The 13,953-nt window shown below is 40.8% G+C and overlaps 1 protein-coding gene across 4 annotated transcripts; it reads right to left on the reverse strand.

The window, feature by feature from the left end:
- Positions 1 to 10,075, reverse strand: si:ch211-57i17.1 (uncharacterized protein LOC565010 homolog). Of its 4 annotated transcripts, XM_017435965.3 has the most exons (11): positions 9,686 to 10,075; positions 5,616 to 5,724; positions 4,981 to 5,106; positions 4,327 to 4,468; positions 3,827 to 3,954; positions 2,932 to 3,081; positions 2,711 to 2,791; positions 2,202 to 2,277; positions 2,051 to 2,116; positions 458 to 485; positions 7 to 87 (listed from the first exon to the last, which is right to left on the reverse strand). In XM_017435965.3, the coding sequence occupies exons 1-10, from the start codon at positions 9,988 to 9,990 to the stop codon at positions 475 to 477; spliced, it is 1,194 nt and encodes a 397-aa protein (XP_017291454.1). In that variant the 5' UTR covers positions 9,991 to 10,075; the 3' UTR covers positions 7 to 87; positions 458 to 474. The 4 variants fall into 4 exon arrangements, with proteins under 4 accessions (XP_017291452.1, XP_017291455.1, XP_017291454.1 ...); XM_017435963.3 differs by lacking the exon at positions 458 to 485 and having other exon boundaries at positions 1 to 87; XM_017435964.3 differs by lacking the exon at positions 7 to 87 and having other exon boundaries at positions 285 to 485.
- Between the last annotated feature and the right edge of the window lie 3,878 nt (positions 10,076 to 13,953).

Genomic DNA, 13,953 nt, shown 5'->3' on the forward strand with positions numbered 1-13,953 from the left:
CCCCCGCCTCCTCTCTGCTGGTGGACTAGATGGCTCAGGACAAACACGCCTCCTCGCTCCTCGCTGGGGTTTACGTGGGACACAGAACTGTGGAGAGAAGACAACAGCAGCTGGTGACGAACGCTGTCTGCGTGCTCGCGGAGGAGGAGGAGGGGGGGCTGTGAACGATGGGACTGCGGCGACGACGGGGAGAGATGTGCGACGCCAGGAGAGGAAACTGGAGTCAACGGGGTGCAAGGAGCTGCTGCGGCGAGCTCGGAGTACGGCTAGCTACAAGCATGAGCGGGGGGGGGGGAGGTCAGAGTGCAGCTACTAGCTCCGCACGGGACAAGGAGCGAAGAAAGGGCAGCTGGGTTCGGGGGTTAGAGGAGGAAAAGGTGTGGAGGCGGAGAGGAAGAGGAGGCGTTTGAGTTGCTAAGAAGCCTGAACATGGACGAGCCGCGTTGGCCTCACAAACCTCAGGGTCCACTGCTTTCATACCAGAGCTACCCAGAGGACAGAGCAGCACAGGTGGAAGAGGACAAGGAAGGGACATGTCAACACGGAGCTCGTTTGTTCGCCATCAACTTCACTCACAAACACAGACCGCGAACTTTGTGCTCCCTCGTTACACTGACACGGAGACGGCGAGTGAGCCTGACGCAATCAAAGCAAACATTTTCCAACAGATGTTCTAATCGTCTAATTTACTCAAATCACGAAGCGTTAATGTGCGTCGACTCTGACAAAGATTGTTCCACCTTTTAAAAGTCATATCTTCAATTAGTTTTCACTTCAATTCGGCTAAAGCTTCGGTCCTGTGAAATAAAGGAATATTCACAGAACATTTAAAGAGGATCGTTTGGGAAAAACACACAAATTACACAGGTTTAGAGTTAAATCAACAACTTTCAAAAAGGCTTTTTCTCAGATCATTTTACATTTCTTGAATCGTACTGATAAGAAATCATGACTATTTGTAACAATATTTATTTAAGGGATAAAAGAGAAGTTGTTTCTCTCTGGGCTGTGACTTAGAGGTGCAAAACTGGGAGAAAATTTGAACATTTTCATTTTGAATCCCTCTGAATGACTCCCAGCAAACCACTGGACCGAGAGCAGAAAGAGAGCTCACGTCGCGTTTCTTTTAAAGTCTCCACAATGCAGACCTGTGTGTTTCAGAAGACATTAGAAAGTTCTTTTTTTTAATATTGTTATTTATTGTTTGAGTCAAACCTTTTTACCAGACTTTGGTTTTAACCCTCAGGTTCTGTGGATCAAGTTTTATGAACTTTTCCCAAAGTTGGAACTAGAACCCAGAGTGAGGAGCAGCCTTCCTGAGAGCGTTGATGTTTTTAAAACAAACCTCGGTTTAATTTAGTATTTATTATTTGTTCACGAGTCTCTGAGGAAGTGTCAGGTTTATTTTCTCTGACTGCTTTTATCATACTTCCAGTTCTGCTCACGATACTTATCTGAACACAACATTCAAGACTTTTCTGAAAGGAAATGTAGGTTTTAATTTCCTTTTACTTCCATTTATCTTAGTGTAATTTCTCAAATTCAAGACTTTTAATGTAAAGTTTGTTTATTCCACATTTTTACATCCTAATATCAATTTCTGCTGTTTCCTCAGTCCCTCTGGTATTTTATATTAGAACCATTGTTGTTTAATTACACAATTCTTCACCGTTTTCTCTTATTTTGCCCAGTAGTCCTGGTTTGTTTTTCTTATTTTTATCTGCCGTAAAGTGATTTGAGTTACGTTCTGTTGCATGAAAAGTGCTTAATCAAGTCTGGTTGATTAAAATCCATACAACTATCTAAACAGAGCAGCAGGTTAGTATAAAATCGACTTTTTTATTAGCGGTACTTTACATGAAAATTAGTCTCTGGGTTTTGTGGCTGCTGAGTAGTAGCATCAGGTTTGAACCTTGGATTATATAATCCTTTATTTCCAATCATCTGAGCGCGGTTAGAAGCCATTTAAAGGCGTTTGTAGTTTTTTTGGGTGAGCCGGCAGGGAGCGAGCCTGGAGTAGGAGCGGTCAGAAAAAGCTTGAGTGTCTTACCTTTGAGGATGTAGTCTGTTAGGAGGGCGGGTACCTTCTCGCTGTCGTCCCTCATGGCGTGGAGGACTGGTGCGGCGAGAGAAGCTGGATGTGATTTCACAGCACGGAAAGTGTTTCCAACAAACGGCACAATATTATACGTCAGACTCACTCTTTGTCAGGATTTGGAGGTCTTCTACAGACGGGGAGCCCAATTTCTTCTCATAAGGGATTACTGTGGTCAAGTACTGGAAAAGAAAGAGAAAATACTTTAACTCTTTGATTGCTTACCTCACTTCTGATGTAATTCTGGAACAAAACTTTAAATAAAAGGTCATCAGTGTGATGGGGTTATAAAACATGCTGCCTGTCGGGGTCTTGGGGAGTTCCAACGAACACTGAGAGGATGATTGTCTGCTGATCAGAACCAATTTTTACTGATGTGAAATTAAAAAAAGCAACAGGCCTTAAAACAAAGGAGAAACAAGATGGCGACAGGAAACGCTGCAAACTTAAACTGACATGTGACTGAGAAATAAAACAGAAAAGATGTTATCGAAGAAAAGGATGGAGGAAGTTTTGACACCAGGAGGAAATTTGTGCAAAAAGAAAAAAGAAAAGGAGCATGCCGCCAGACAGAAAGAGAAACACATCTGCGGTGCGAAGAAAGAGCAGGGCCACCTGTTTGTCCCCTCCTGTGTAGCCAAAAGTTTGACGGAGGCCATTTTGAATGACATTGGAGAGTCCCTCCAGAGTGAGGAGCTACAAGGAGTGAAAGGAAGGAGGAAAACAAGAAAGATTGACGAAGAAAGAAGGAAAAAAACCCTGAAAGTGACTACCAGAGCACTGGCGTTCAGTGGGGTAAACCCGCATTCATCGACAGAATCGTGCGTTCGGCTCACCGTGCCCGGCACGTGGGTGCTGGCTGTCCTCTGGCCGTTGGGCCCCGTCGCCGCCGTGCTTCGGATCTTCTTCTTCTTCCGCAGCAGCTCGCGGTGCTCCTTCTGTTTGTTCTGCACGTCGATCAGCAGCGAGATGAAGCCGTTCTTCACCTGCGGGTCGACAAAAAAACGTCTGATCTGTGGAGGCTTTTAAAGGAGCGCAGAGCCGCCGGCAGAAAGTTGACCTGAAAGTTGGCTGTCTTTTCAGTCAGCAAAATAATTCACCCACGCTGTGACGGAAAATCTGAGATACGATCGTGAGTCACATTTAATTGTTTGTAAAATGAAGCTGAAGTAAACAAACTATCTGACTCTTAGAGACAACATCTTATGTGTGACACTGATGTTTCAACATGTAACAACATTCATACTTACTGGCTTTTAAATGCAAATACAAAACGGATAAATGTTAAATAAAAGCGATTCCTCACAGGGCAGCACTTCACTTGCTTGTTTGGTAGTTGCAGCCAAGGTTACAAACGTAAGATCTTTGCACAGAACATTCATATAATTTGCATAATTTTCAACCAAATTACATTACAGCAGCTAGCCTAAAGGCATGTTTATTAAAAGAAGCAGCATGATGGCTGTCATGTTTTTTTCTGTGTAGTACTGAGTATTTTTCTCTGGGTATCAGTATTTAGTGTGAATATCCCGAATAAAAATAGGACATTCTTAGTTATTTGGACACATATTAGAGGAATTCTATTTTTGGATTCTGTCTTAACTCGCTGAAGCTAAATGACAACGTAAAAAGAAAGCTGCTGGTTATGTGCCAACCTCTCTCTGCGCGACAGAAGCCTATCAGCATGCGAGTGGCTGTTTCACACGCTCTGAACACCTCAGAGCGTCTCACCTCCTTTTCAAAGTCCAGTTCGTCCCTCAGAGCCAGAGCCTTGATCAGCTCCTCGCTGTAGCAGCGGATGGCCGCCTCCACTTCCTCCAGAGTCTGGTTGAGCTCCGACACGGACAGCTGGCGCAGACCTGAGCACCGGATGAGGAAATATAAAGGAGGACAAATCTTCTGCTCCGTTCATCGGGCTAACAACGTTCACTAAATGTCACAAAATATTTGTTAAAACACACCGCTCTAACTTTAGACATTTTGTTAAGCCAATTATATCAAGTTGATTACATAACGTTCGGGACAACACATTTACTATTTGTGACAGATTATGTAAGAGCCTGATCACGTGCGTCTCGTGCTGGACAGCGCGCCCCGCTATACGTCATCTCCTTATTTTACATAACTGAAATTTCCCACGAGCACGTTGCGGCACGCTTTCAGGAGCGGAGATGAGAACGTTTCCGCTGCTGTGTGTTCGGGCGCGCGCACGTGCACGCAGCGACACTCACGTTCCTCGCAGCTTGTGTTGGAGCCGGAGCGCTTCAAGGCGCCCAGGTCCTGAGACAGCATGGACAAGTCGGACTGCGAGGGACTCTCGTCGTCGTCGGGGTCGGGGGACTCCTGCATCATCTCTTCTATTTCCTCAATAACCTGAGAAGCAGGCGTGCACAAAAACATGGATGTTTATGGACAGAAAGAAAGTTTTTTTCTGGATTTTATTAAGATACTGGTTCCTATATCTGGGGTTAAAGTCAGTGTAGATTTCTTAACAAAGCTCAGTTTGTTTCCGTTCGATTTAAGCCTCACATTAAACAGAAAATAATGAAGCTTTAAGCTATTTTAGAACAAAATATTTATACAAACAACCTAATCTATTTCAAATTATAACCAGAAAACACCTGAATGTTTAAGCAGACAAATAATATAACCAAGTTTTTATTGATTCCTCCAGAAATTTGTGCAGATACAACCAAACAAATAAAATTAATTTGCTCCCTAATGCTTAACTCTCACACTAAAACTAACCAGTTCAAACTCTGAATTTGAAGAGTTGAAACGGACATCTAGGTTTTCACTGTGATTTTGGTGAAACTTCTGATTTTAGGGTGTTTATTGGGAGGATTACACGAAGAGATGCGACTCGCCGACTTTGAATCGGTTACCTGTTCGGCGGTGAAGAGCGGCTCGTCGTTGATGCAGGACACGATGATCGAGTGCATGTCCAGCTGCTCCCTGAGCTCCTCGTCGTCGTCGGACAGGTCCAACGACTGGTCGTCCACATTCTGTCCCTGAGGAAGACGAGAGAGACAACACTTACCACTTCAGGCTCAAATATCTTGGATGTTTAATCGAGATAATGTAGACGTGTTTTTGTGCTAATTTGAAAGGAAATAAAAAGGAAATTTCATTATAAAATGTTAAACATTTTACACGTTAGCTGTAACAAACTTGTTAGACGTCAGACGACATTTTTCTGGGTTTTTTTGTCGAAAAGTATTTGTGTTTAAATTCTTTAACTTTAGACAGCGTCTGTCAAAACACACTCCCGTGTTCTCTCACTCTCATTGTGTGGATCTGTGCATCAAATTAAAACAGCATATAACTAGAAATGATTAGATTAGATTATAAATATTAGAGCTATGTCATATTATCTAAGCAGCAGCAGCAGTAATAAGTGAATTTCTGCATTTAAGTCAAAGGAAATACATCACGTAATTCAATTTTTATTGGTTTTGTGGTGTGGTATTATTGCAGGCTGTATGTACATGGTGATGGTGGTGGGTGTCTGTGGTGGTACCTCGTGCTCAGTGAGTTTCAGGGCGGGTAGATGCAGGGAGCGAGTGTAAGAAGTCTTCCAGTCCACAGGCATCACGTTGCCATAGTTGTTAGTCAGAGCGTTCCACACCCTGGAGGTGAACATGATGGAAAAAAAGAAAAAACAGAACAAAATTATGAGTAAAGAGAAGAAAGAGGAGTTTTCATCTGTTGGTATGACCAAACCGAGTTTCCTTCTCTTTCCACCGTGACACAGCATTACGTGGCGATAATGTTCTCTGACCACCGCCTCACCGTGTTCCTGCCGCTACATCACACAAACGCGTTCCCTCAGACACGTGACGCAGCCCGATCAGGCGAAGGCATTCTGCGTAAACCGTACCCCCTGACCGACTGGAGCCGACTAGTTTGTGTGTTCGCTGATCTTCATCTCGGCTGATTTGTAAACCCCGTTGAACGTTATACCAACAGACTGCCGCATGTTTACAACGTTCTGCTGTTTGCAACTTGGCAGCAAAACGCACGAGCCAGACGGCGGCGCAGAGTCTGTTAAACACAACAAAGTCCCTCAGAAACGTATTTTTCGTTTCCCAAAACATATGTCATTAACAGATTTGACAACGTCGACAATTAGACATGTTGGGCCGTTTTAGCAAAACAGTCCAAATGTCGAGGACTTAAAGTGAACAGAGTGGCTTTTATTTTTGTAATCTTGGCCCCGGCTGCTCAAGGCTGGGTGCTGAGAACCCATGTGTCACACACAAACACAGAGACGAGTGTTTATAGAGCACGCGTGGTTCTCCCTCAAGTGTTCACGCACTGCTTGGTGAGTCGTTGGGTTGCTCTAAATAGGGCAAAGCCTGACATGAAAACGGTTTTTCCCAGCTCTGAGCACCGACGGCATCTCGGGGCACGTGGACGCCTGCCAAAAGCTGCCGTCAGCCTAAGTGTCCAAAAAGTGTGTTTGGATTTTAAAGAAAAGATAATGAATGTGTCTACGCAGATGTTATTGCACACACAGGGGACACGTAGAACCCACAGACATGACTCGGTTTTAACCGACTCTGCCTAAAGTGCACAAGCACGAACTTCATTGCTGTCACGCCGCCGTTTATCTCGGTCGTGACGTTGCGAAAAAAGGAACTTGTTAAGCAGCAGGGCACGTTCTGCAAAAAGTGCAGCCATGCAGAAATGACTCTCACCGAGTTTGGCGCAGCTCTTTGAGCTTCAGCGGGCTGCTGTCCAATTATGTCACACTTTTTTCCTTGCCGTGTTTCTCTCAACAACCTTCGGTTCTTTCTGGGCAAACCGATCTCATCGAAATGCATTCCCTCAGTCTTTAACTGAGACCGTTTCCCTCGACTCTCCTTTTGCTGAAACTCATTTGACGCACACACACAGCTGTTTTTTAAGTGCATGCAGCTCTTGGGTTGTTTTTGCAAATCTCATAAACCCGTATTTTATTCACAAGGAAACATAGTAAACATATAAAATATTTAAAGTAGGAAATTGTACCTTTAAAAAAATTAATTTTCATCTTTATGGTGGCGACATATATCAAAACAAAAAACAGGATAGGGGCCACACAAGGCTAAACCTCTGCCCATCCTGACTTCTGGAAGATTCAGCCTCTCTAAAATGCTCTTTTTATACCCAGTCCTCTTACTGACCCGCTGCAAATTAACCTGATTTGTTGCAAAATGCTCCTCCATTCCATCTCTCAGAAGTAAAGGAGGTCAGAGGTTCACCAGTCAGCAAAGAACTGCTCCTAAACAGTGGAATAATTTCAGAATGAAATTACTAAACAAAAAGGTCATCATCCTAACCCTTTCCAATGACATCGTTACTATGTTCCACTGTGAATACAATATGGATTTATGAGATTTGCTGAAGTCAACCCACTTCTTCGACCAGCAGGGGAAGGTAGGACGGCCCTGCAACAGTTGATATATGATAAACTACGACGGCTCCGCAGCTCGAGGTAGCGATGCACTGATGACAGATGGTCCGTGCAACAAGCCGGCCGCAGGATTTAAAATGGAAGATGTCAGACACGCATTATATGTGTAGCGCTGCAGGTCAGCGCCGCTCAGCGCCTCTTTGGTTCTGCAATGGCAGCTTCGTTAAAGAAAGCTCCCAGAGTGGAAGCAGCTCAAAGCCATAATGGCGGATTATTCCGAGATTTTTGATTTGAATTTTTTTGTGTATGTGTATCATCTGTGATAAAAAATAAGCACTAAATACGAATCATTCACTACCAAAAGTCTACAGCATAATTTGTAACGAATGAGCGAAAGCAGCAAAGTCAGGTTTTTGTTGCCAATAATGAAGAGTCGTTTGTTTACATTCTAACACTGACGAGTTCACTTCAGACAGCCTCTATCGAGTCGGGGAAATAATCCCTGGATGTGAACAGAGACAGAGACAGTTCTTCTTCTTCTTCTGCTGAGAAGAAACGACGACTAAAAGCTGCGAGGACGAGAGGCATTTAGGGTTGGAAATCGAGCGGCAGAGAGGGTTAAAGCAAAAGTTGGAGCTAAAATCAGATTAAAATGAGCCGTGCTGAGATATTCTGAACTCTAACGGGAGAATTTCCAGAACTGAAGCTGTAAACAAAGGCGAGGAATATTCGCTGTTTTCTAATGCAACTAAAAACAATAAAAGAAATTGTCAAGTTTGAGTTACATTAACCCCCAAAGAGTCATTTAATGAAGCAAAAATTGTGTTTGAAACATAAAAGTTCAAATTAAAAACACTGAATATCAGTGGCTTTAAAGACTGACCTTCCCTCACAACCACATCTTGTGAAAAAAGGCCAGTAATATCAAAAGTATCACAAAGTAATAATTTTATTTTTAAAACTGTTTTATTTGGAAGTGAAAAAAAAATATGGAAGGTATGCCAATTTTAGATATTTCATATAAAAACAAAACTGTTAGTTCTGCAATATGAGCCATTTAAGGACCTTAGGATAATGCACCAAGAACTAAAATATATACGTATATAATAAACAATCAATTCAGATAACATTGTGCTCACATACTACTGATAAAAATATAGTTTTGTCTTTAAACAGATAATGACAAACTTGGGACTATTTTAGTGAGTTAACATGCAACAAGAAATCATGACTTTCTGTAAAAACATATTAAAAAATATAAATTAAGATCATGAGTACAATTAATTTCCATCGCAGCTATTGGTCTACATAGCTAAACAAAAACTGAATATAAATGCATCTGAAGTTCAAGCAGGATTGCCATTTCTTTTTATAACTTGTGGACAATAATTTGACATATAAAGTAGGCATATTTATTATTTAATACCAAATTAAATCTTACAAAGAAGCTTAAACAAACTGTGACTTTGCATATTTGTTATGGGTGTGCATTAGGTTGTAAAAACTAAATATGTACAATCTAAAACTGGCATCCTGTATTATCGTGCTCATACTGAAACCCTTTTACCTCAAACTCCAATAAAGTTGTCGTGTTGGGTGAATAAATGTGTTCGACCTGCTCACATCCTGTGGTCAGATCAAACAGCCTGTGTGTATGAGATGCAAAGGGCAGAAGGATGATTCATGCTGCTGTAAAAGTGACATTTATGCCCTCTGTGGGATAAATGTGCCCGCCTGCTGTGCAGAAACACCATGTGAATGTGGAGCTGTGACATTTGGGCACCAGTGAGACACAAACAACTGCTGAGAAAACAACAGCAAGAACAGATGCACACAGGGAAATCTATAAGTCAAATGTGTCACACTGAGTCTGCTGGGCAGAAACTATGACTCTCTGACTTGTTTTCCTTACATTCGAGTTCATAATACTAAAAAAAGAAATTTTAGCTGAAGTTAAATCCTAGACTCAAGCTAGAAAATAAAACTATATTGTTAAATTAGCTTTGCTGACATATTATATTTGTAAAAAACTGTAATTTGTCCAGGTTTAAAGGAGCTTTGTTATAATATAGTCGTAAGATAACTGAGATTCCCTCAGTGACTGGGGGTTAGCTTGGAGGCTAAAGCGGCTAGCTAGCCGACAGATTAAAAGTTATTTTAAAACAAAATGGGCAATTTAAAGCAAAACTCACTCGTCGTCTTTCAAGAAGTTGTCCTCCGTGATGGGTTTGACGGGAGCTATGTTTTCTGTCGTGGTGTTGTAGTTTCGGAAACACACGCTCAGCTTCTCGTCAAAGTCGTGGACCAGGTCCTCCATCGACTTGAAGCTGCAGATCTCCCCGGAGAAGCTGTTGTCCAGGTCGGACAGATCGTCTAGGCCCGACGGGTCGCCCACGTTCGAGTTCAGCTGGTCGAGCTGCTCGGCCGACTCCGAGGACGGCTTGAACTCGTTGAAGTCCTGCCAGTCCTCGTCGAAGTGGGCTAACGGCGCCGCCATGACTGCCCTGGGAACCCGCTTCGGCAGCCAGTCGTTGACCCCACTCAGCGGCGCTCTGACTGTTCCATCCTCTGAGAAACGACGAGACTGTGGAGGCAGGTGGGGCGGGGCTTAGTGACGTCAGAACAGGTGCCCCGCCTCTTTCAAATATTAGCAAAACAAACCCGTGCAGAGGCGATGCTAGGATCTGTAAACGGTGGGGGCTCAACCCACCTGCAAAATCTATATTTATGCTATATTACATTATTACAGTAGTAACATACAATACAGTATACAACATTAGCATAATTTTAAAGTTATACAAAAGCTATATGAATAAGATATGTAATGTACAAGTGTTTTGAGATTAGATGAAATAAAAACAAAAATACAATCTAAGCTTAAATTTAAAAAAAATTAGATAATTTTAATGTAAGCAGCAGTAGAAAAGCACTAAAAAAATAAACTTGACATTAATGAACAAGTCATGTGATAAATAGGATGTACAAATTTAATCTGATTTCTCAAACTTGTTCAACTGATGTCTCATTTGTTGTCCCTTTTCAACTGTGACAATCTATGACAACTCTTTGTCCCGTCTACTTGATAGGACATTCCCTTTGTTCTCAGAAGTCAGAATTTCAGAGTGAAATGAAAAAAACACAACTTTCTTTAAAGTGACAGTGACGAAAGCTTTTGACCCCATCTACCAATAGTTTAAATATACAAATTTTGCAAATAACCCTGTTTAACAAGAGCATAATGGCAATATAAACAGTCTAAACAAGCATAATATTATTTTTATTATTTTATATTTACTGTTTTTATTCACTTTATTAAGTGGGGTCATGAAACACCATTTTGACTTTCAGGCTATATTCTTGTTTTTAGTTGATTTTTCTACATTAAGATCATGTTTATCTTAGGTAAAGGAATGTAACACTTTAAAATAGTCACTCTAAGCATCTTAAACAGTCTTTCAGAACACAGATTATACAAAAAAGTTGTCATTGTTTTAATCCAAGCAACTGACTGGAAGGATTATGTTGCTTAAAGTTTTTACATGGTTGAAGCTGCCTAAATGTCCCTTTTAAATCTTTATTTACATTTATCTAAATTTAATTTCTTTCCACATTTTCCAACACAAATACACTTATTTATATAATTTTTTAAGTGTATGTTGGGATATATATTTGTCTGAGCTTCAGTGTCGAACAGGTTTGTTTTACTTTGGTACTGTATTTATTCAGGGAACAACACTGTTTTACTTATAAAACTGAGCAGTCCGACACCAAATTTTAATTTCTGTCTGAATTATTTCATACTAAAAGCATCCTAATTTGAACATTTTCATTTTGAGGCCATCTTCAGACAGACAGGTGGAGCAATGAGATTTTCTGAAGAGCTAAAGGCCTCGAATATTACAATAAATTCATGACTAAATATATATTTTTTGTTACATAACAAGTAATGCATTCATAAAATTCAACCCATTTTTTTTGTTGCTTTGTCATAATTCCCCCCTACAAAAACAAGCTACTACAATACATATTGAGTAATTTTTAATAGTTCTGTGAAGGATGTAAAAATACTTTCTACTTTGACACTAAACATGACATTTATCACTTTCACTTCCCCCAAAGTCGCAAACTAAATGTCAAAATAACTTTCTGACAACCATAAACAAGCCTTACTTAAAAATAAATGGACTTTATTGGCAATTGATCTTCTTGTTTCACGCCTGCTCTCGGGTGAAACGGCCCTGGACATCACTTTCAAGACATTTAGAGATAAATCACTAAATACAAAGACTTTTTTTTAACAAAAAATATCAACCCAGATTTTTCCCATTGGACACCTTGACTCATGCTTTGCCAAGACAGCAGAAGCTGCAGAGTTGGGGGGTGAGGGGGGGTGAGAAGTTAGGTTTTCTGGATATCCGATGGGTGAACAAATTTCTGACCTCGCACCATCAAACTCCCATGGGTCTTTTTCTTATTTTTTTTTTCTCAAAACCCTGAATTCTTTATTGAAAATATGCATACATAACACTTTTCCTACACAACAATACAAAACATTACAATCACTTTTTTTTCCATTTTTATTATATTTTTTTTCTCAAATAAGACATTGAACGCAAACTGACACATCTTCCCTTCCCACCCCCAAAGCCCGAAGGAACTTAGAGAAGCTACAGTAAGCCCTTATGTCCCACCCGATCCGACCCGACCCGACCCGACCAGACCCCCACCAGACCATCACCCCAAAGAAATAAGACAAGAGTTAAATCAGAAACGACTCCCTTGGTAAACTCAAGACAGAAGAACAGAGAAAACACCAGGTTGCATACAGACACAGCATTTTTGCCACCAGCAGGTGAGTGATGGGTTTTACTGAAATGTTTTTCCAGGCTCTTAAGTGTGCACATTTTAATTTTTTTTTCCCCCTCAAGTCTTTTGAAACGGTGTGTGTGGCATCAGAGGAGTCCGTCCTGTGGTCCAGGAGTCGAGCAGTTTAAACAGAGTATGCATATCACACCATGACATACATAACCTACATGAAAACACAACAGCGGTCTTGTGATTTGTTTTTTTTTTTTGAAAAGTAGCGACTGCCCACCTACGACGGCACACCAAGGGATTGGGATTAATTACGCAGAGATGCGAGCGATTCGTCACGAAAAAGGGAATCCCTTTTTAAAGGCTAGGGGTGGATTGTTAGAACCTGATTTAAATCTACGTAACACACTAAAGATTCCTCCCACTCCTGCCGGCACGGGCGCTAATGTGCATATTCGCTTAACGATAGTGTTGTTAGATAAACTGCAGCTGAACACAAACGAAAACATACATTTAAAAACACATATAAGAGGGATTAAAAAAAAAAGAAAAAGAAAAGGAGGACTCCGAATGTCTGGTTATATTTTAATATGATCATACAGGGATAAAGATCAACCAAAAAAAAAAAAAAATGATATAATGTGAACAAAAACAAAAAAAAAATTAAAGTAACAAAAAAGTTCAATAAAAACAGACAGAAAAGCACTGTTTTTTAACATTTTACTGTATATCAGTCTGTAGCAAATTGCCATTACATACCCTGAAAAAGGGAGGAAGAAAGCTTTGAATGGTGCAAAGACCAGTGAGTAACTTGGCTGGAGAGCAAAGGGGTTGTTGATGCTGAATTCTCTCTAAGTTCCAAGAGTAGTACCCTCGAGACGAGGCTGCTGTGCCTTACAATGCTGAGTTTTATAATGCCTGGGTCAGTCGCTCCCTTTGGGTGCATAGAGGCATAGTGAGGACTCAATTCCTTAAGCAATCTCCTGTTAGGTTTTAAGTCTTTACCGATGCAACCTTTTAAGCCATCAGAATGGCGAGCGTGGCAGCCATAAGCCTAGAAACTTCATGGATTTTATGCCACTGTTGTATGTGCAAGAGAGCAGAAAGACCACTCAAAGTGCAGTGAGGGTGTCATACATACTGAGGGTTTGTGTGCAACTGTATGAACAGGAAGGCAGTTTGTGTTTTTTTTTTCTTTCTTTTTTCTTTTTATTTTTTTTAGGATTGCAACAACACTCCCTAACTCTGCTCTCAGAGCGTGGTTCTAGTTATTGGTGCCTCTTCCCTCTAGGGCCGCATTAACATTTTGTCCAATAATTACAATCATCAGCTTTTCCTATAAAAGAACCCTCTGCTAACAACATTTTACAATTTTTTTTTCCCTTTCTTTCTAAACATGCCTCACTCAAATTGCAATTTTTATTTTTATTTTTTTTCCTTTTAAACTAGTTTCCTTACCCAACAAATCTGATGTCAATAACTTAGTGCCATTTGAATGTTGCATGGTTCAGGACAAAAAACATTCTAATGTAAAACTTAAAGCCCCATATTAAAAGAAAATGAAAAAAAAAAAAATTATATTTTACAAAATGGCTCTTGGTAATTCTTTGTTCCACAGATACAGGTCCCTATGGGGCTTTGGGTA

This window comes from Kryptolebias marmoratus, linkage group LG19, assembly GCF_001649575.2.
Source record: "Kryptolebias marmoratus isolate JLee-2015 linkage group LG19, ASM164957v2, whole genome shotgun sequence".
NCBI lineage: Eukaryota > Metazoa > Chordata > Actinopteri > Cyprinodontiformes > Rivulidae > Kryptolebias > Kryptolebias marmoratus.